Source organism: Astatotilapia calliptera, chromosome 1, assembly GCF_964374335.1.
Source record: "Astatotilapia calliptera chromosome 1, fAstCal68.1, whole genome shotgun sequence".
In the NCBI taxonomy this organism is placed as follows: Eukaryota; Metazoa; Chordata; class Actinopteri; order Cichliformes; family Cichlidae; genus Astatotilapia; species Astatotilapia calliptera.
In genome coordinates, this window is record NC_137422.1 from 22,111,668 (window position 1) to 22,134,112 (window position 22,445).

Here is a 22,445-nt window from a genome sequence, read left to right on the forward strand (position 1 = left end):
AAGCTCTGCACCCATCAAGAAAGCCATCCCTGTCAGAGCTACTGACGTCATTACTCTTTAAAAACAAGATGCTACCAGAGAGTCTGAAGACTGTTCAGCTTCAGAGATGGACAGAACCGCTTCAGCTACGCTCACTTTGGTGGTTTTCTTCCTCTGCTGGAGTTGTCACGCCAAGGACGATACTGAAGCTCAATCCTGCCCAGAATACCAGGAAGGTTTCGATGGCTCGTGCTACGAATTTGTGGATCTGCAGCGATCCTTTCGAGGTGCTGAGGAATGGTGTGAGCGAGGCGGAGGACACTTGGCCTTTATCCTGAACGATGAGACGCAGCAGTTCCTTCAGAAGCACCTGAAGCCTGACAGGAACTGGTGGCTCGGAGTGGCACCTGCTGCTCCCAACCTCACGCTTGACTCTGCTGCCACTGAGGGTGAGAGGAGGCACTGAATGACTTCTTATGACTGTATGCATTTCAGTGCTAACATAAACAGTTAGAAAAAAGGTTTTGCAGAAAGTTAGTAAAATTATTGCTTCTTTAAAATAGACAAGAACTTCTTTGAAACACACTATAAATATTAAGTATTCTGGTGCACTTATTGACAGAAAAGAGGTATAAGTGATCAATGATTATATTACAAAGTGCACCATTTTATCTACTGTTATCTACTGTTCTGATTTTATCTGTTTTGATTTTATATACTGTTTTGTTTGTTTGTTTGTTTGTTTGTTTGTTTGTTAATTAGTTAGTTAGTTTATTTGCTTGTTTTAATCAATTTTAAATCATGCTTTTTATTTGTTCTTGTTTCTAATATCTCTGTAAAGCACTTTGAATCACCTTGTTGTTGAATTGTGCTATACAAATAAATTTGCCTTGCCTTGCCTTGCCATAAATTTCAGAAATGAAGGCATTATAACCTCTACTGCTATCTCACTGGGCAGCTTGTGTGTGCATTGTAAATAACTGTGATGTGTTTGTTTACTGACATTCGCAGTGAAAGGAGCCCAGTTGGATATCTCAGCCAACAGGTGTAATGGGAGATAATTGTCACTCTTTTGAACTATTCAATAGGGTGGCTGTCACAAGGCCTGATTTACAGTGGTGTGTTTGTTTCCCTTCACAGAGGACAAGACTTTACCATTTATTCACCCCGTCTGTTCTTTACTGTCAGAAAGAAAACAAATGGGCATGCAGTAATAACATTTCCACCGCATTTCGCTTGATTATCAAAAGTAATTGTTGTGCTTTTTCAGGTGTTCTCGCTTGGTTGGACAGCTCAGATGTAAGTTACAGTAACTGGGTTAACTTGCCAGATGATCAAGCAGCCTGCGCGCATGTCCTGAGACACTCAGGCTTTCAGTGGGAAGCTACAGAAAACTGCAGCCAGGAATTTAACTTCATTTGCCAATTTGGTACGCGCGCTTAAAAAACTTCATATATGACAATACAATTATGCTGCTTCTTTTTCTTATGTAAATTTTCTTCCGTTTTTTCTCCCTGCAGATTCTGGGAGATCAATTGCATGTGATGGCCAAAACGCTACACTGCAGTGTGGTTCTGGTCAAGTTATAGAGATTGATGACAGTTTTTACGGTCGTAAAACAATCCACTACTGCCGATCCCAACTTACACCCTCGCCCACGTCTTCCCAGGAAGAGTGCAGCTGGATGGATGTAACAGATTATGTAACAGGTATTATGGGTCACATCTTTTTAATTGACTTGATCCAGCTTTTGATGGCAGCTATGATACAGAAACAGAAAAACATGTTTACAATAGGTTGGGCTACTCGTCATTTACTTAACCAGTTATTTACCTCGTTACATTTTAGAATGGTAAATTCTGCTGATGCGTGCAGTGTTTGTCTTTATTAAAGCAACATCATCCAAAAGCCAAGAAAAAACTTAGTAAAATCAATACTATTATGTTTTTGTTTCTCGATTCGTGTAAAACATAAAAGCCATCATTGCTCTGTGACTGCAGACAAAGGGGTTATACTGCCAGAAACTAAATTCGTGTAATCCCTCCCTGTTGGAGGTGAAAGATGGGTAGAGTGAATCTACATCCATATTCATAGCAGTATTAGTTATGCTGGAGGGGTTAGTAAGCTTCTCCCTCTTTAAAAAGCTTTTATGCAGTCTCACCAGAAGCTTGTAGATACAGAAGGAGGATGTTGAAATTTGATAGTATGAACATTAAATAGCAGCATTCTTTTTAAACATCCTTACCAAAAACAACCTGGGCAAGATTTATTTAGATTTAAATCCCATGTATGGTAGATGCAAGAAATCTGATTGGAACACTTATTCACACTTTTTGGGACCTTCCCCGTCTCCTTAAATTCTGAAGGGAGGCCTTTAAAATCTTGATCAGTCTCCAATAACTCCAGTATTTGAAATATTTGGTTGAAATAATATGCCTTCCAACATATAGGTTGCATTTGCTACACAAATAGCTAGAAGTTTAATGCTTATAAAGTGGAAGGATGAGACATGTCCCAACCACACTCATGGGATCAGAGACTGAGTGCATTTCCTGGACTGACTTTGAAGAGATCAAGTGATAATAGCCATTTATCTTGGTGAAGAATGCCAATTTCGTGACACATTTATTTAAAATAATAAATATTTATATCTCACTTGTTTATCTAGCTAACTCAATTTTAGCATTTATTGTTTTTATTTGCTTTTTGTGTGACTTTTTCTGCGTTGCCTGTAAAGTCTTATCATTAATGTGCAAACCCTAATAAATAAAGTGTGTTTTATTGCCGTTTGCTCGGCTTGCTGTATGTGTTATTGCAGCTCACTGCCACGGACTGCAGGCTTGCCAGGCTGGAGTAGATCTGAGCACTTTTGGTGAACCATGTCCGGCGCTGGGAAGTTACCTGTCTGCAGAGTATCGCTGCAAAAATGGTCAGATGCACGATTTCTTGTTTTATATACACTTTTTGCACTAAACCCATCAGCCTAAACTCAACCTAAATTCATAAAGACCAGCTGATCAAAACAGATTCCATAGTGCTTATGATGTTATGTGCAAAGATCTTTGACTGTATGTTTCCACAAGTCTAATTCAGTGGTGTGATTTCCTCCTAGGGCTTCAGCTGCTGATGAGTAAACTTGCAGCTGTCTTCGATAATGTCACCATCACCGTGAAGTGGCTCCTTCATCCATTCCAGGGAAACTTAACATGCACAGTGAATGCTGGGGATGGCCACACTATTGATCCGTACAGCCCAGAAGAGTGAGCAAAGATTTGCAGTTGACCAAATATGTTAGATGGATCTTAGTACTTTATTTATATCACAAACACTGCTGCTTTTTCACAGGATGGAGAGCACAATTATACACAAATTCACACATCCTGGTGTCTTCCTGGTTGGAGTGGAGTGCACTACCAGTGACTGGAATATCGCAGCTCAGAAGTCTATAACGATTCAGGAGCCAGTTGGAGACTTCAGTGTGATCATGTGTAATGGCCAGAATATGTCAACAGGTGGCACTAAATGCAATGCCCTCTTCAATGTTCCAGTTCAAATCCAACTTGCAGTGGAGGCAGGTGAGTCAGTTTGGCAGCACAAGGGGTGCGACGATACGTCCATTTCTCAAAAATAGAAGATCATTCTGTTCTTATTTTCTGTAACTAGGTACAAATGTTTCCTACACAATTCATCATGAAGCCCATTTAGTCGCAACTCAATCAGTGGGCAGCGGAAAAATGCCACACAATATTACCCTGAATGCAAGCATGGTGGAGAAGCTCGGTCATGGTTGCCACAACTTCACCTTAGCTGCATCTAACAGGGTCACAACCCGCACAGTGTCTGCTCATCTAGAGCTGTGTCTGCTGCATCCCGTTGAAGGCCTGCAGGCCTCTGTGATTGCGGAGGAAGACGTATGTCCCGACTCTGCTGATCTCATCATTAACATTTCACTGGAGCGAGGAGCCCCCGTGGAGCTGCTCTTCACACTCACTGGAGCTGAGGACACTCTGTCGGAGAGCAGAGACATGCTCGCTGATGGCTTGCAAACTTACACATTCTCCAGCCCACTTAAAGGTACTTAAAGCTTGAGTCATGCTCCTGTTAAGACAAAACAAGTACCAGTTATATAGGATTTGTGCCCGATTTGGTTAAACATGATCTCTTTTGGTAAAGGATCTTTGCAAGTGAACGTAAGAGCCACCAATGGTCTTTCATCCTCTGATGTCGATGTGGACTTAGACAAGATTCTTGAGGCTTGCCAGAATTACTCTGACTTTTCACCGAGCACCAATGAACATACAGTATGTAAAATATCATTTTAAACAGAAATAATCTGGGAACTTGTGCAAAATATGTAGCCTGTTGCAGAAATGACTGCAGCACAATGACTCTGTTTTCATCTCCAGGCAGATAATGTGAGTGACAGTGACTCTGCTGACTTGAAAATAATTGCTACACCTGACACTTTGGTTGACTACACTCAGAGGGTTACACTGACAGTAACTGGAACTGAATCACTGCCTAGCAAAGAACTGGCATATGAATGGGAATGCAGTAAGTACAACACTAATTCACTGATCACTAAATTGTGATATGATGCAATTGGTCGAGGGAAACCTGGTCATTCAGATCCTTGTTGAAACCCCACAAGCTCTGCCACTGCATCATCGTGAAATTTGTTTTGGATGTATCGGGAAAATACGTAATCACACAACAGTACAATCAAACTGCAACTGTAATCTGTGATCATTACAAGACAAGAAACACCTAGAAGAGTGCATTATGCCCTAAGTCAAGAAAATTTGCACGGAAAATAGTGTCAGATTGCAGTTTTAGCAAACAGAGCTGATGCTGCACTGCATTGCTTATACAAAATGTTTTATGCTTCATCTTGCTATACCACAGCATTATTATGACATCATTATTATTGTGGTCTTATATTGAGACTGTTTCTGCTTTTTTTTTCCCACACAGGAGATTGCAAATGCAAAAACAAAACAATGGATGAAACTCATGTGATTGAACGAGAATGCCTCCCAGATCCATTTGAAATGTTCAGATACATTTTAAGAGTAAAGAGAAGGACTTGGTTTAGGAAATGGGCTGAACTTGGAACAGCTTCTAAATGTGTCTCTGTTGTTCCTTCAAAAGAACTCACAGATGTCACCATCAGGTAAAATGGGTTTAATTAGAAACAATGGTATTTGTACAGGATTGCAAAAATGCATCAGGAACTACAACCAGTTACTTTATGTTCTTAATTCTTGCAGCTGTGATAATTGTGCTTCAATAAATGTGAATGACCAGGCAAAGCTAAGACTGAGCTGTTTGACGACTTGCCCGCATGTAGTTTGGTATATTGAGGACCTTAAACCTTTGACAGTAAGTCTGAAACAACAACAGGAAATGTGGCTAAATAGACCGGTGTGACAAACAAGAAATAACTAATGAGTTCTCCTCAGGGTAGCCTCGGTAGATGCTACTCCAAAGTGGGAAGACGGCCCCTTACGGAGAAGCACGATGGCAACATTGAATATACCGTTCACAGCCAATATCTAAAAGTCTCAAGGGGCATGCAGCAGAACATCACTGTAATTGCTTATGGTGTGTTTTCATGTCATAGATAGACACAGAATGTGTCTTTTAAAATACATTTTTGATCAAAGTCTAGAAAACAAATTATACCTGATTAATTTTTTTTTTTAAACAGACAAGAAGGAGCCGGGGTTTGTCAAGTACACACTTCCGATACCAGACCCCGAGCCAACTGAACCACCTACAAACTCAGTAGTCACAACTGATGCACTGATGGATCCCTCAGTGCCCTCGTGTAGCATCTCCCCACCGTCAGGAACTGTGCTCGATGCTTTTGGCATTACCTGCAAAACAACTTCTTTCTGCTCTACAGGCTGTCTCTATTGCTTCAAGACCAACACAGGTGAGAGTGTGGTGGAGTGTAATTAGTGTTATTGATGAAAGTAATCTCACAGCTTTTCTGTTTTGATAGTTTTATTTAGCTTTTTAGCCCTTGCCACAAGAGGTCACCACAGCAGACAGCAACCACATGTTTGATTTGGCAGTTTTATATCTGGAACTAGTGACCTTTTGTTTGCCAAGTGAATATGTAAACCACTACACTATGGGGCCACTAACTCATGAGCAGAATATAAATAAAGCTTTTGTGGTATTTTCGGGCCACGTGCCAGCATCAGCTGCTGCTTTATCAGTTCAAACAAATTGTACAGCTCAGTTGAGAAATGTTTTTTTGTTAGATCGTAGCGCTTTAAAATAAAAAATCTCAGTAGGTGGAGTCGTCGTGGTCTGGGTCAGCTGACCCAGCATTTCTCAGTTTGAACTTTCTAGTATTTATTTAAGAGTCTCTTTAATTCCAGGGTTGCTTAATGTTTATGGTTTTCTTGTGTTTTCCTCTTTGCGTATTCAGTTTGTTCTTAGTTCCTCATTCCTTTAGAGCCATTCCTCTTTCCTGTCTCAAGTCTGTGTCTATGATCTTTGTCTTGAAACTTACTTAGTGCGTGTTATTAGCTTTAGGTTTACAGTTTTCAGTTTCCTTAGTACAAATCCCAAACATAAGCTATAAACCTGCCAACAGCCTACAATAAATGGTTCACAGTCTGCGTTCAGGTCCTCACACTACTCTCCACTACACATACTTGACAGGAGTGGTTCGAAAAGTTGGTGGTTGACTCCCCGGAGAAAGTAAATTAGTTTTCATTTTGATACTTTATCAACCAATGTGTAGGTACGTAATTGAGAATCAAGTGCAACCGTGCTAAACTGCTTCTTTTGTCCTTTAGGCACACATCTACGATGCAGTACTTCAAATGAGGTGAGGTCAGTCTTCTTGCCTCTCGGCGATGCCAACAACAAGTACAGTTTGTCTGTTGTGGTGACTGTGAAAAATGAGCGAAAAACAGCAACTTCAACTGTCATCACTCAGGTTGGTCATCAGTCAATTATTACATTTTCTCAAATACAAAAAGGAAGATTAGAGAAATGCTAATGATTAATTAAATAACCTCAGTTATTGTGTTTCTACCTTAAGGTACGGAAAGGTGACTCCAGTGCCTCCGTTAGCACTCTCCAGTCTGCAGTGGAGGACTCTGTGAGTCAGTTAGAGGAGCAAGGTCTGCTCACCGGTGAGGCGCTTGGACAAATATTTGCTTCTGTTTCCGATATGCTGAATACAGTGAGTGGCCAACATCAGAGGGACGAGCGGTCAAAGGTAACAGAATGCAGTTAATGTTATAACTGGACCGGATAACACTGCTGTGATGTTTACGAGGCCCACAACTTGCGAGTGGAGAACATGATAATCATCGTTTCCTTCTCTTTCAGCTGAGAGAGCAAATGCTGACCAGAATGAGTACAGTTCTGCAGGACTGCCCCAGCAACACGACTCAGGAAGTGCAAGTGACCGCCAGAGCTGTGGCTGGGCTCACGCACCGCTCAGAGGAGCTCAGTCCTGCTGCTCAAGTATAATACATTAGATATGCAATAAAGTGCAGTGCAGACCACCTGCTTTGATAAGGCTGTAACAATACCTGCTGTCTGTTTGCATTATTTATTTAAGGATCAGTCTGAAGTCTTTAATCAGTCAAAGCTGATTAAAGACTAAAAATGTGACGTTGGCACAGATGTGTAAAACACAGCAGGATTAAGTGAAACCAGTATTCAATCATGCAAAGTCAGTCAACTTCTTGAGTAGGACTCTTGAGAACAACTGTTGAATTTAACTGTGCAATGAATATATTTTGCAGCAACACCAAGCTAAAAAACAACAACAAATTAAGTTTAAATACTTAATTTGGGTAGTTTAAATACCCATTTAAACTACAGGTTTAGTGTAATCATAAGCCTTTTTTGTAGGCTTAAGGCAAATCAACACTGACCCTTTTGTGGTTTCTGCTGCTGCATTTCCTCTCTCCAGGAAGAAGCGGGTTCTCTGTTGGTAGACCTCAGCTCCTCCCTCAACAGTATCAGCATCAATCAGCAGAGCACAGATGATGTAGAACTGGTGCAAGCAGCTGCACCCATAGTTGAAGCAGCCAGTAATATTTTGAATGTTTCATCAAATGTGAGAACAAAATTATGACATATCATGCTGGATGTCATTCCTACGTCCACTGCGGTCTTTACCAAACAAGATGTTGTATGTTCTCCTTAGAGAAAAGTCTCAGAGTTTCTTCTGACTGGGATAAATAATGTCCAGAGTGCTCTGCTGAATAACAAAGAGCTGAACGGAGAGCCTGCCATCATTGACTCTGGTCAAATCAGTGTGTATGTGAACAGGTAAGACATAACAGGCTCTGACTTGGACATGTGCTCAAGAATTCCTGAAGATAATTATAACACCGTCTTCTCCAGGATTTCTCCAGAAAGCATGCAAATGCTGGATATAAATGCTCAGAAAAACAGCTCCTCGAGTTTTTCCTTCCCTGTTCTTCCTCCTCATATTGTCTCTCCAGATGAGCCAGTGGACGTCAGAGTAAGTGTTTGCACGCTGGAGGGAAGTGGACATCATCATCAGTATATTTTTGAGATTTTTCTCTGTTTTCTGTTCTAGTTTTCTTTTTTAGTCAGCATTTGTTTTTTCCTATAGCTGAAAGTCCACAGTTTAGATTTGATGAACGTATCATTTTAGCTCCAGCAATAAGAGATACAAACAGACCACCTTATTTGTAGGGTTATCTCTCTTTTCTGGCTTTGTAAACTACAAGATGTTGGAACCATTTAAAAGAATTACAAACAAGTAAAATCATAGAAATAAAAGCGAGAAGGAAAAGGTGTTTTCAGAAAGCAAAAGCAAAGTTTTGTAGATGGAAAAAAAAGGCTTCACCAAAATCATCTGAGCCTCTATTTATTGTATTACCTACTTTCTAGATGATGAGTTTTGAGAAGAATCCATATTCTTGGAAGGAGGAGAACATCACAGGAACTGTGGGATCCGTTTCCCTCACCAGAGTGAATGGCAATGTCATTCTTGTTGAGAACTTACCTGAAGAGATAGAGGTACTATTGTATAAGAGATACTTTTATTTACTTTAGTTTAAGAAGCATTTGGGGCATGATGTCTTTTCTGGAGTTTCAGATTCTCCTACCCCGGCTTGACAGTGGACAGGAGAACAGCACAGTCCTGGACCTCGCCAATTTCAGCACATTAATAATTGATGTTCCCTCTCCGGATGTAACACTGGTGCTGAAAACTGAGCCTTCTGAAGACATTTCCTTCATGCTCTTCCTGGGATATAAAGATTATCCAAGTGATAAGGATTATGTAGCCAAGACAAAGATCCCGATAGAGAGCGCGAGAGAAGGTCAGTATTTTGTTTTTAGAAAAGAATATTAGGGTTGCATATAATTAATGTAAATTCCTTTTTTATCTGGGCTTCTTTTTCTTAAAATAACCGACATCCCTAAGTATCATGATAACACAAACACTTCTTTTGCGTACTGCCATGTTAAAGTTTAGGACAGCACAATTAGAAAAGGACTGAATGAGCCTTTTTAGCTTGTTTTGGAGGGGTTTCCAGGAGAAAACCTCTTCTCTCAGAAAGAACATGACAGCACAGCTTAGGGCTACAAAGTTTCATCTGAACAAACCACAAGAGTTCTGGAAGAATGTTTAAAGAGATGAGACCAAAGTGCAGCACCATGTTTGATTAAAACACGCAGGATATCAGCACAAACGCCTAAAACCAAACCTCAGCCTGATTGAAATGCTGTGGTGGGACCTCAAAAGAGCTGTGCATAAACTAATGCCTAAAAATGAAATGAAGAACCATTGTAAAGAAGACTGAGCCAAAATTACATCAGAGATCAATGAAGCCTAGCAGAAAGTGATTATTTTTAAGTTACTGCAGCTAAAGGTGGTTCTACAAGCTCTTGCCGGGCGTGGTAGCTTTCTTTTTCACGTGACTGCAGAACAAACATCCTTTTCATACTTTGCAGATAACAAATAACAGTAGATCCCATTCCTGTGTGGTCATGCATGGTGAATAATGTACTGTATAGTATAATGTAGATGTAAATCTGCATTAAGTTGAAGATAGCTCTCAAATTGTGGGAACCAGAGCCACATTATGAGGGCATCTCTACCTCATGAAGACAAGGATTAAGCATTAAGGTTATGCAAGCAGTAATTATGGTTAAAGTTAGAATGAGTCTTCTTAAAATTATCTCTGTCTCTCTGTTATAACACAGAAGAAAAATTTACTTGGGTGCTGAATCCCAAAGACAGAACAGATGATGTTGGTGTGCACTACCTTGTTATAAAGCCCATTGTAGAGCCAGGAATCAAATCCATCAACGCCAGTGTCACTGTCATCTCCATCGCTGCCCAGTGCAAATACTGGAATGAAACTGGGTCTTTTTGGAGTGAGGATGGCTGCAGGGTAGGTGGAAAAAAATCACATCCAAACTGATTGCATTATTACTTCCTTAAAATGTGGAGTGTGAGGTTTGATCACCTGGCTTCCTGTTTTGTTCACAGGTTGGTCCACTCACCACACCTTTGGTCACTCAGTGTCTCTGTAACCACTTGACTTTCTTTGGCAGCTCCTTCTTTGTCATGCCTAACTTAGTGGATGTGTCACGCACCGCTGAACTTTTTGCTACATTCACAAACAACCCCGTTGTGGTGTGTTTTGTCGGAGCCATTTTTTGTGCTTATCTATTGGTGGTGGTATGGGCGCGCAGGAAAGACATGCAAGATTCAGTCAAGGTAAAGTAGAGCTTCACCAGTTTACACCTTTTGCTTTTAAGAATTTCATGCTAACCTTCAATGTTTCATCTTGATTTTACTTTAATTTTGTCTTGAAATTAAAATTTTACCATCATGTTTTTAAAAAAAAAAAAAAAATCCTAAACGTTGCCCCATTGCATCCACTTCCAGGTCAAGATAACAGTTCTTGAGGACAACGACCCCTTGGCTCAGTATCGTTACCTGCTGAGTATTAACACAGGACACCGACATGGGGCATCCACTTCCTCTCAGGTCAGTGATGTTGATGCAGACTTGGATGGACTCACAGCAAAGGCAAAACCCATCTGATGTTTTTGTTGAACAACGTATGATTGCGGTATTCTGATGGCTCTCACCATCCAAGCCTCGACTAACCATTTAGTTATTTTTTTATTTTAGGTAACCATAACTCTGCTGGGTACAGAGGGAGAAAGTGAGCCCCACCACCTGACAGATTTGGAGAAGCCTGTGTTTGAGAGAGGTGGGGGGGACATGTTTCTGCTGACCACACACTTTTCTCTTGGAGAGCTGCAGAGCATAAGACTGTGGCACGACAACTCAGGAGATCACCCTGCGTGGTACGTGGGTCAAAGGGAAAAAGGCTAATGATAAGCTTGAGCTGTATCAATATTTTTGAGGATCTATACTTCAATCAATGTGCAGGTATGTTAGCAAAGTGATGGTGCAGGATCTGGAGACTGGTCAAAAGTGGCACTTTCTCTGTAACTCCTGGCTGGCTGTAGATATGGAAGAGTGCACTCTCGACAAGGTATTCCCAGTAGCAACGGAGGTGGATCTAAAGAGATTTAGGTGAGACTTGTCATTTATTCAAGGGATTTTGAATCCACTCTGTTTTTGGAGTTTGTTTTCTTGACTTTAATTTCTTGAATCACTTTTCTTAAAAACTTTTTAGTAATCTGTTCTTCATGAAGACAGCCAAGGATTTCCGTGACGGCCACATCTGGTTCTCTGTCATTAGTCGACCTCCGTGCAGCACTTTCACACGTGTGCAGCGAGTGTCCTGCTGTTTTTCCTTACTGCTGTGCACCATGCTGACCAGCATCATGTTCTGGGGCATCCCCACAGACCCCTCTGAGCAGACGATGGACCTGGGTAAGTAACAAAATGTACACAAAGCTTTCACAAAGCTGAAAAACAACAGTAGGTAAGTAATTTTGTAATGCAAAGTGTTTAATATTTAATCCAAGAGTTTTTGATACTTCTGCATCATAAGTGTAATTTTTTATTTTGTTAAAAACTTTATGAATACAATCAGACACATGCAGCAAATTATGCAAATTAAAATTCATATATGCAAATTGATGTTTAAATACTTTTTGTTAAATAATTTGTTACAAGATTCAATAAACACAACAGGTTCAAATATTTTGATTTTGATGTGAAGAGAAATCTCATGGTTGATGTGGAGTTTGATGCTCATGATGCTCATGTGAGTTTTGGATTCCTGCATTCATTTTATTACACTCTCCATGAATTCTAGTGTTTTGTTTCTTGTTTGGTTCAGTTTTGGGGGCCCTGTTCCCAGTTCAGGTTTTAGAATTGAGTGTTACGATGTGTTTCAGTTTGTTCTAACATTTTATTTCAGTTCATGGCTTGATTTTAGTCTGTTTCCCAGTCTGTATTCCCGTTTCTTTGTTTATGCGCTCGCTCCTTCTGCATCCCTGACTTCCTGCTTAATGGAATCCTTTATGGATGGATCAGGTCTGCTCCTCCCTGATTTTACCTGTTGTTAAAAACTTTCTCATACATCCAGCCCTCACCTGTGTCTTGTTTGTCTATAACTCTGTTGCATATTTGTAGCCCCGTCTTCGCTTTTTTTGTGGTTTGGTCCCAGATTACTTTGCTCACTTGTTTGTTTGGACTTACACTTAGTTTTCAGTATTAAAAGCTTTTCTTTAATTGCACATTTCCTTACCTTCAAGTCTATGCATCGTCAAAACTGACAAGATTTACAAATTTTACATACGTGCAAACGAAAAGAAGAATATCTGATTGATTTTTTACAAAAGATTTGGTAGCAGGAGTAAGTAAGACCAACATAAAAAGATTTAATCTTTCATCAGTGTTCCTTAAAACCCAATTCAAAGTAAGACTTTAACTTGGCAGGTCACATCGAGTTTACCTGGCAACAGGTTATGATTGGAGTTCAAAGTTCAATCATCATGTTCCCCATCAATCTGCTCATCGTGAGTATCTTCAGAAACACTCGTCCTCGAGAGAAAACCACCAAAGCAGATGCAAAACAGGGGAAGACTGTCCGAGTTTCTCCCTCACAGACGTCGTCCCCACAGAAAGAGATAAAGGACATCACACCAGATAACGTGATGAAGGTGAAGTTTATGTTATTTGTACCTCTTCAGTGTAGTACCAGTAAATATTTTGTTCTCCATGTCTGAAGAGCTTGGTGTGGTTTCTTGATTAGGACATAAAAAGAATTGCTCAGTCTCTCTCAAAGGCCATGAAGAGCCCACTGCCACATCTGGAGCTCCATCACGGTCAGCAGGCTGACATCAACAGTCTGCTGTCTCTGGTGGAGGACATCATCAGACAGCAAAACCAAGCCGCTGAAGACTTCTACACTGATTCTTCTAAAAAAGATCAAGCTATGATCCTTAGTTTGGGTGCGGTGAATCTGCAAGGTAAACTGCACTATAATATTATAAATGCTTTTAAATTCTATATATAATTGATGTCCTTCTTTGTGTGTTTGCTTGGACAGAAACCAGTGTGTGGGAGGGCTCTGAAAAAACTTTAGATCTAGCCCAGAAGAAGAGCAACAAGAGCCGGTACCTGTACAGGCAACTGCAGCTTATCGAGAAGGAGCTTGGTATGTTGGGACCTTCTCAGTTTCCAAATCCAGACAGCTACAACCGAGCCATGCAGCAAGTTCATGGAATGAAGGGGCTTCTGGAATACCACCTACCCATGTCAATCCTGGATGGAGACAAGCTCAGCTGTTTCCCCGGGCCAGAGGAGAGTCTTGGTGGGAAGAAGAAATGCTGCCAAGGAGGGCTGCCGTGGTGGTTTGTGTTTATCGGGTGGATACTGGTGATCGCAACCAGTGGTGTGTCAGGATACTTCACTATGATGTATGGGCTGACTTACGGGAAAGACCGTTCTATAAGCTGGCTTATTTCCATGGTGGTCTCCTTTTTTGAGAGTCTTTTTATCACCCAGCCTTTAAAGGTGAGAAACATTACAGTATATGTAGGAGCAGAAGATTTTAGCCCACTTTAGAAGATTTTTTTAACTGACATTTTATTCAATTTTAGAAAATTACTAAACAATATCAAATCCGTTTTTGTGCGAAATACTGCACTGATTTACCTGTATACTGCAATTACTGTTACATTTTCTGAAGACAATCCACTCTAGACAAGCCATTTTTAAATGGGAGAGTCTGTAGGTCAATCTCTCTATCTTTTGCTGCAGGTTCTTGGATTTGCTGCTTTCTTTGCCCTCGTCCTGAAGAAAGTTGACCAGGAGGAATACGGAGAACCAGCCATAGAAGAAAGTCTCAGAAGCCCAGGTAGTTTTATTTTGTATCCTTGTTTTTTTTTTTCTTTTTTAATTTTGCATTGCATCTTTTGCATTGTTTTGTGTTGAAGAACAAAAAATGCAATGCATCTAAAATCTAAAATCCTTCCCCAGACAATCCGGATGCAGTCCAGGCAGCAAGAAGAGACAGCACCTGCAGTTTCTATAAACCACCACCTCCCACTGATATCGAGAAGATGCGGAACAACATGATTAAAGAGCAAAAAGTCTTTGCACTCATACGGGAGATTGTCGGTGAGGAAACCACTTTGATTCAAAGCAAGAACAGGAACTAACATTTTAACAAACTGATGTAAGGGATCTGTTTTTGTTGCAGTCTATACGGGATTTATGTGGATGTTACTCCTGGTGGCATACGGTCAGAGGGACCCCAACGGCTACTTTCTGACTCAACACATTCGCAAGAGCTTCAGCAAAGGCATCTCAGACACAATGAGCATTCAAGATGTGTTCAACTGGGCAAACACGACTCTGCTGAGCAACTTGTTTGGAGAGTACCCAGGTCAAATATCAGTGACGCTAATTGGCACACAGAATGTTTTACATGAATCCCTTATGAAATTTGAAAATCTTTTAGTTTAGTTTTGATAGTTTTTTTTTAAATAAATAGCTGAAGCTTATCTTAATTAAAAACAATTTTAAAAATGTAACAATTAAATACAAGATATTAAACAACTCCTGAGAATTTAACAATATTACCCATGTGAAACTAACTCTATATTTATGTAGTAAAGCATAAAGATTCATTAAAATCTCTTCTTGTCATTTGGAAATTGGTACCAGGATTTATCACTGATGGAAACTCAAGGCTTGTGGGCAACGCTCGTCTCCGCCAGGTGAGGGTGCAGAAAAACTCTTGCCACATAGCTCGATCCATGCAGGAGTCTATCCCGGACTGTCACACTCCGTACTCATGGGAGCTGGAGGACATGGGCTCCTACGGCCCAGGTTGGACTCGACCTGTAGGTCGTAATGCTTCAACGAACATTCACGACCCGTGGAAGTACAAGTCTCAGCGTAAACTGAGGGCCTACCCCATCTGGGGCAATGTGAAGCTCTACAGAGGAGGAGGGTTTGTGATGGATCTGGGGCCAGATTTCCAAAACTCCAGCAGGTAGTTAATTTTAATTGCGGGTGACATTATTGCACTTAAATGGTATAAAGAGTAAACTGAAAATATTTAGAATTCAGAGCATTTATCAAATAAAAATATTAAAATTAAAATATTGTTTCATACATAATAATTGCAGTTGTAACTTGTAGGTTGCAGGTTTAATTACTCTTATTAAGACAAAGTAAACTTAAATGTATGATGAGTAGACAGGAGCCATTGCATTGGTCTCCAGAAATATGACTATTATGACCAAATAAGTAATTTGCTTCTCAAAAAAAGATCCACATCCACATGGCTCAGCTGATACTCTTCTCAATGAATATTCACTTTATAAATCACATCTATGCTACACTTTGGGCTACTTTAGCCTGCTCACAGTTGCAGCATGTAGCAGCAGGCAGGTTTTCAACCATCTCCTCCTGAGCTGACTTAATCAGTGTCATATCTCTTAACACTGATAGATGCTTTGCCCTTGCTGGTCAGAAGATCCCATTTATACTGGCAAATCTAAATTTCTGCAGATAGAAAAAACTATCTTATCTTGAGTGTCCCTGACTGGTTCTGATTTGTCTTTTTTATCCTCGTAGGAAAGAACTGTTAGTCTTGAGTCACGTTTTAAAGTACAAAATCTGTAAATTACTTCGTTTATCGTTGCTGCTGTAGAACCCTTCAGTACCTTTATGAGAACACCTGGTTTGACGTGTACACCCAAGCAATCTTTGTTGAGTTCACTGTGTACAATGCCAATGTCAACCTCTTCTGCATCGTCACACTCATGCTGGAGACCACAGCAACAGGTAAGTAGACCAGATGTAGATATTCTGTGTGAGTTGCACAAATCCTCAACCGTTATGAGAACCACCTAATCTGTCATACCGTGTTTCTAACAGGAGCGTTCCAGTTCTGCAGTGAACTTCAGACTGTGCGTCTTTACCAGTCGACCGGTGGCCTTCACATCTTTGTCGTGGCTTCTGAAATCATCTACTTTCTTTTCATCATCTATTACATGTTTGTTCAGGTGCACAAGCTTTATCTTTTCTTTGCTAATATAAATATAAGTTATTACAAGTGAAGTTATACAGTAAATATGCTCACCTGATTCTGTTTCCTATGTGTTTACAGGGAAAGTTGATGAGGAAACAGAAATGGACTTATTTCAAGAATAAGTGGAACCTGCTCGAGTTGGCGATCATCATTCTCAGCTGGAGCGCCCTGTGTGTTTTCATCAAGAGGACTTTACTCGGGAACAGAGACATGAACTATTACCAGAACAACAAAGAGCAGTAAGCAATAAGAAATGCTGTGAGTTTATGAACCACTTATGTATTGCTCTGCCCACCAGGAGCTGCACAAATCAGGTTTTTTTCTATTTCTCAGCATGCAAGGTCACAATTTAGTGGCTCTCCAGTAGCATGACCATGCATTGATGAAACGAATTCACTTTGGCAGAGAGTGCATACATCATGCTGTGCTACTGGTAGTTTGGGAACACTAATTTTAGCTAAAACAAATCATTTGTGTGTGTGTGTGTGTGTGTGTGTGTGTGTGTGTGTGTGTGTGTGTGTGTGTGTGTGTGTGTGTGTGTGTGTGTGTGTGTGTGTGTGTAATCCCTGTGAGCCAAAAGCTCAGGCTTCAGGTTTAAATGGTCTGTTTCAGAGAGTTTTTTTATCTTTATAGGGATGGGAAAGGGAGCTAAAATTGTTTGTTTTTGACAGTGGATGAATTGAAGGGCTTTACAAAGGTCTAGTGTAAAGCCTTGAATATATCTTCCCCATCTGTCCCCCAGGTCTGCTCAGATCAGGGTGAGGACAACCTCATCATTAGACAGCGAGCGCTAGGGTCCGTGTGGATGTTTGTGTGTCTGTCTGCTTTTTGTGACCACGTGGGCTCGTCCATAGAGAATTTACATTACACCAACAACACATCCACCCCGGGTGATGGATTTCAAGCGGACTTCAAAGAAATATAATAGGGATAACTACTCAGCCGAAGAGTGTCCGCAACAAAGACTTAACGTGTGAGAGGATTATTTTTAACTGTGAATCAAGTGAGGCTGTCTAAATAGAGTTCAGGACTGATGTGGAGTTGGAAATGAGCATCAGAGGTCCACTTTAATTCAATTTTTAACTGGTAAGTTTTTAATCTTGTGTGTACAAGATGACATAACAAAAATAACTGGTGCACATAAGATAAAAATGTGTGCAGATGGAGAAAGATCACCTTAAGGAAACGAAAACATACATGCAATCCACATCAAGAGTAACTGTGCTATATGACATTTTAAATCTTGATTTATGATTGTGATGGTGAAAATATTTATTTGTATTCTACAGTGAGCAATAAAGGCTTTAAAAATAAAACAATTTAAAGAAAATAAGTCATTTTCTTTCTGTTTCTGCTCTGTCCAGGTTCGTCAGTTTCCATGAAACAGCCAAGGCCGATGCAGTGCTTGGATATCTGATTGCCTTTCTGGTACTGCTGGCTACAGTCAAACTGTGGCACCTGCTGAGACTGAACCCCAAGCTGCACATGATTACAGCCACACTGCAGCGAGCTTGGACTGATATTTCAGGCTTCCTGGTGGTCATGACCATCATGTTTCTGGCCTACTCTATTGCTGTGAGGAGTTTCCCACGCTTAACATCAACATGCTGCTGGAGTCCATGTTTCTCTCTCTGTTTTATGTTTACTTTGTGAAATAGAAGTCATTTAAAGGTGGTCACTGACACAGAGGTGAACTTTCTATTTTCCAGTCTAACCTGATGTATGGCTGGAAGCTGTACTCCTATCGGACTCTGCTTGATGCTGTGCAGACCATGGTCAGCTTGCAGCTTGGTATTTTTAACTATGAAGAGGTCAGTATGAGACAATCATAATTCAACCACAGCTCACTTTTGCTGCTCATCCTCCTTCACTATAGTTCTTGCTTCTGGTCCCACAGGTACTAAATTACAATCCAGTGCTCGGTGCTTTCCTCATCGGGTCCTGCATCGTGTTTATGACCTTTGTGGTGCTGAACCTCTTCATCTCCGTCATTCTGGTGGCATTCACTCAGGAGCAGATACATCACAAGGTAACTCACCCACACCATGTCTGAAATGCTGCTGGTGTTATTGTTCAGTTCCAGTAGAGACCTGATTGTTAACATGTTTTTGTTTTTAATGACCTGAGATGAATTAATAATCCTTGAGTTATACTGAATGCTCACTGTTCTTGCAGCCGTCAGAAGAGGATGAGATTGTGGACCTGATGCTAATGAAAATCTGCAGTTTGTTTGGAATCAAATGTAAGAAAGAAGGAGACGGCCTGACCGGGACGCCAGACACGTCGTCTGCGCCGAATAACACACTCTCAACTATTTCTTCTGGGAATATTCATGATGGATGATAAGTGGGACAGGGATAGAAGGTTAACATTGTGATACCCATCAAATGCTTTGCTTTAGTTCCTGCTTGCCTTCATTAGCATGATTTAGTTGTCATGTTGTTGTTGCTTTGTAATGCAATATTTTAACCCTTCCAAGTGTCTGTATTAGCATTTTTCTGTGCTGCTGCAGAGCTGGAACCATTGTACGAGAAGCTGATGCACTGCAGATGCTAGAAACTGAGGCGATCCTTATTTTATCCACATATGAGGCATTGTACGTAGAATGCAGTTTGTTGTGATAAAGGAAATAAATTAGTATTTATGTGACTAAATCGTGGACAATATGCATTTATTCCATATAGGTACTCATGGATATTAGTGGAAACTTGCACTGGCATTACCCTGGCAAGGCTAATCAATACTGTCATTACTGTCCAGTAGTCAGCAGCCATGCCCAGTAGTTAATAGTAATATACTGAGCACTGTGTTGTGCTTAGCATTATATCCCCATGACCAATTCCTGTAAGAGCATCTCATATAACACAAGTTTAGACAACATACACAAGAGAGCAGAGCACAGAACATTCCAGTTAATGTGCAAGTTCTTTAGACTGCTCATAGCATCTTCAAGACCTCTTAAAGACGTTATCGCGTGAAGTCTTATCCATTCAAGCTACAAAAAAGGGAATTTAAGACACTTCAAACCCACATAATGTCTTCTTCCACACAGTGCATATGGTAAAAATCCATAGATCAGTGAACCATAAATACCAGTATGCAGTTCATATTACCGGACAACTGAAATTCTTTTGTTGCTCTAATGTGCATTAATGTAAAAGTCAAATTTTCTTTCTCTCCTGTCATCTAGTCTGGGATAACTGGTAGTTCTACATCACCTGCAGATGTAAATTTTGTCTGTCTCAGCTCTTTGAGTGAGATTTATAACCTATGAATGGATAGATAGACGGATACAGACTGCTTTAGACAATTCATCTGTCACTGGGTCTTTACCAACAACACCAAAAATGTTAAAATGAGAAAAAGAATCAAATATTACATTTAAAATGTTAAAGTGTCTTTTGAAAACATGCCAGCAACGGTACTGATGACTTGAAGACCTGAAGGTTCCCTAGGTGCTGTGTGCTTGCTGTGGCTGACCAGGCTTGATTTTAAGCCTTTGAATTGAATTGTGGCACTACAGGGATCCTCAGGGCTGGAAGCAAACAAGCAGCAAGCTGCTAAGGACTTTTCACTTTCTATCAAGGCCAGAAGCCAACAATATGGAGATAGTGGGAGAGGAGCTTGATGAAGGATAGGATCAAAATAACCTGGAAAGCTTTTTGGCCCCACCATACAACAATTTGCATATAAATTGGGTCAGAATTACATCAGAGATCATCTCCATATATATATATATATATATATATATATATATATATATATATATATATATATATATATATATATATATATTTGGACATATCTCCAGAATTGATTACGCTGCAACTTATATAACTCTACAATTTTATCAAAGCTTAAAAAACATTTAGTCCCACAGTCAAATAAATCTGATACATTAAGGATGCCTGCTTTACGCCACTGTAACCAGTCAACCGATGTCCCTCCAATTAAAATTCTTTTATTACTCCATAAGGTTGCCGAGGGTGATTTAATAAAGTCCCAGCGACCTGCCCTATATAATTTAAACCACAATGTCTTTGCAATTATAGGATTGGTAGTTTTATGACTGCTATCAAACAGCTCCCTCCAAGGAGAAATACCGCCATTAACTTCCGTCTCTGTATGGGACCAGATGGGTTTAACTGGTGCAGTAGGTAACCAAGCTCATCACCCAATAATACCATTGGAAATTAGGCAATGAAAAACCTCCTTGTTTTGCACTCACTTGAAGTTTCTTAATACTTAAACGATGCAGTGAGCTACCCCAAAGAAACTGCTAGATTAAAAAGTCTAGATCTTTGAAATACTGGAATGTGTAATGGAATATTAGATAAAATATAAAAGATCATGGGTGCAGTCATCATCTTAATACAACTAATTTTACCCCATATTGTGAGACGTACTCTGGACCATCTACCAAATTCCATTTTTATTCTTTCAAACATTGGCTCCATATTTGCTCGAACCATCTTAGTGTAATCCGAGGTAATTTGTATCCCTAAATACCTCAAACCATTCACGGACCACCGAAACTCCCACTGTTTAAATAAAGTATGGGGGCAGTGTCCTGACATAGGCATTGCCTCTGATTTATCCCAGTTGACGCATTCTAATAGGGCTGGAATTGACTTCCCAGGCTGGGTCATAAGTAACAACATATCATCTGCATATAATAGAAGCTTATGTTGACTATTACCCATTGAAATTTCAAATATATTTACATTATTTCTCAGTTTTTGTGCCAGAGGCTCTATAGCAATTACAAAAAGACCGGGGCTAAGGGGACAACCCTGTCTTGTGGATCTCTGTAAAAGGAATAGGTCTGATATGAGCCCATTCGTCAATACTCGCGCTGAAGGCGAATCATATAATATCTTTATCCACCTAATAAAATTGTCACCAAAACCAAACTTTTATAATGTCTTAAACAGATAATCCCACTCAACACAATCAAAAGCTTTTGCAGCATCCAGCGACAGGGCCACTGTTGGATATACTGAATCATATACATAATTTTGCAAATTAACCAACCGCCTAATATTATCTGAACCATAGCGGATTGGAACAAAACCAGATTGGTCTGCATGAATTATTTTCACCATTACTACTTTTAATCGACCCGCTAAGACCTTTGCCAAGATTTTTTGGTCAGAATTCAGCAAAGATATGGGGCGGTAACCACTTGGGTCTAAAGGGTCTTTTCCAGTTTTAAGGATAAATGTTATAAGTCCAGAGTGCATTGGCTGAGGTAATGAGCCTACTTTGAACGCCTCATTATAAACATCGAGCAACAGGGGACTTAACATATCCTCAAATGCTCTATAGAAATCCAATGGTAACCCATCTAATCCTGGAGCTTTATTAAGTGGCATACTGTTAATTGCACGGGTAATCTCCTCCACTGTAATTGGAGCATCTATAATCTGCTGGTCAGTAGTAGAAAGCTGTGGCAGGTTTAAATCAGTAAAGAATGCTTCGAGTTTCTGTTCATCTAAACTACCTTGTGTAGAATAAAGATTGTTGTAAAAGGCCCTGAATCCATCATTTATATGTCTAATAGAAGTTGAAATAACCCCATGTGATCGTCGTATACCTGGGATATGGTTCATACTGTCTTTCTGTTTAAGACGGTATGCTAATAAACGACTCGGCTTTTCTCCCATTTCCCAATATGCTTGATTAATGCGAAATAAAGCGTATTCTGCCTTTCTGTTGTACAGTACATTCAACTTATATTTAACTTTAACAATTTTATTCAACGTAACTCTGTCTTTTGTATGGGAATGTACTGCCTCAAGTGCCTTTAATTTGGCTTCTAACGTAATGATATTCTTGTTAGCTGCCTTCTTTTTAAAGGAAGCGTAAGAAATTATCCTCCCCCTTAAGTATGCCTTCATAGCATCCCACCAAGTAGCCAATGTAGTGTCCTCTCGATTATTTGTCTGTTTGTAAAATTGTATTTCA

General features: G+C 40.1%; 1 protein-coding gene across 1 annotated transcript; it reads left to right on the forward strand.

The window, feature by feature from the left end:
• Positions 1–98: 98 nt before the first annotated feature.
• On the forward strand, positions 99–19,132 carry LOC113022600 (polycystin-1-like protein 2). Its single transcript, XM_080304080.1, has 38 exons — positions 99–428; positions 1,250–1,408; positions 1,500–1,688; positions 2,798–2,908; positions 3,092–3,239; positions 3,325–3,554; positions 3,643–4,053; positions 4,153–4,280; positions 4,386–4,533; positions 5,690–5,917; positions 6,795–6,937; positions 7,043–7,222; positions 7,336–7,473; positions 7,928–8,074; positions 8,165–8,289; positions 8,365–8,485; positions 8,881–9,009; positions 9,089–9,314; positions 10,201–10,391; positions 10,490–10,720; positions 10,892–10,993; positions 11,141–11,319; positions 11,405–11,551; positions 11,655–11,854; positions 12,869–13,092; positions 13,185–13,401; positions 13,482–13,948; positions 14,195–14,291; positions 14,414–14,554; positions 14,637–14,822; positions 15,104–15,434; positions 16,098–16,231; positions 16,325–16,452; positions 16,557–16,717; positions 17,843–18,053; positions 18,188–18,289; positions 18,376–18,507; positions 18,654–19,132. Exons 1-38 carry the CDS (start codon positions 107–109, stop codon positions 18,819–18,821), a joined length of 7,032 nt encoding a protein of 2,343 aa, XP_080160206.1. The 5' UTR covers positions 99–106; the 3' UTR covers positions 18,822–19,132.
• The last annotated feature ends 3,313 nt before the right edge of the window (positions 19,133–22,445 follow it).

Coding starts and splice junctions, on each gene's coding strand:
- LOC113022600 (XM_080304080.1), top strand. CDS start 107: ATGGACAGAACCGCTTCAGCTACGCTCACTTTGGTGGTTTTCTTCCTC. Junction 4,534..5,689: donor GGCATATGAATGGGAATGCA/GTAAGTACAACA, acceptor TTTTTTAAACAG/ACAAGAAGGAGCCGGGGTTT. Junction 16,232..16,324: donor GCTGGAGACCACAGCAACAG/GTAAGTAGACCA, acceptor TGTTTCTAACAG/GAGCGTTCCAGTTCTGCAGT.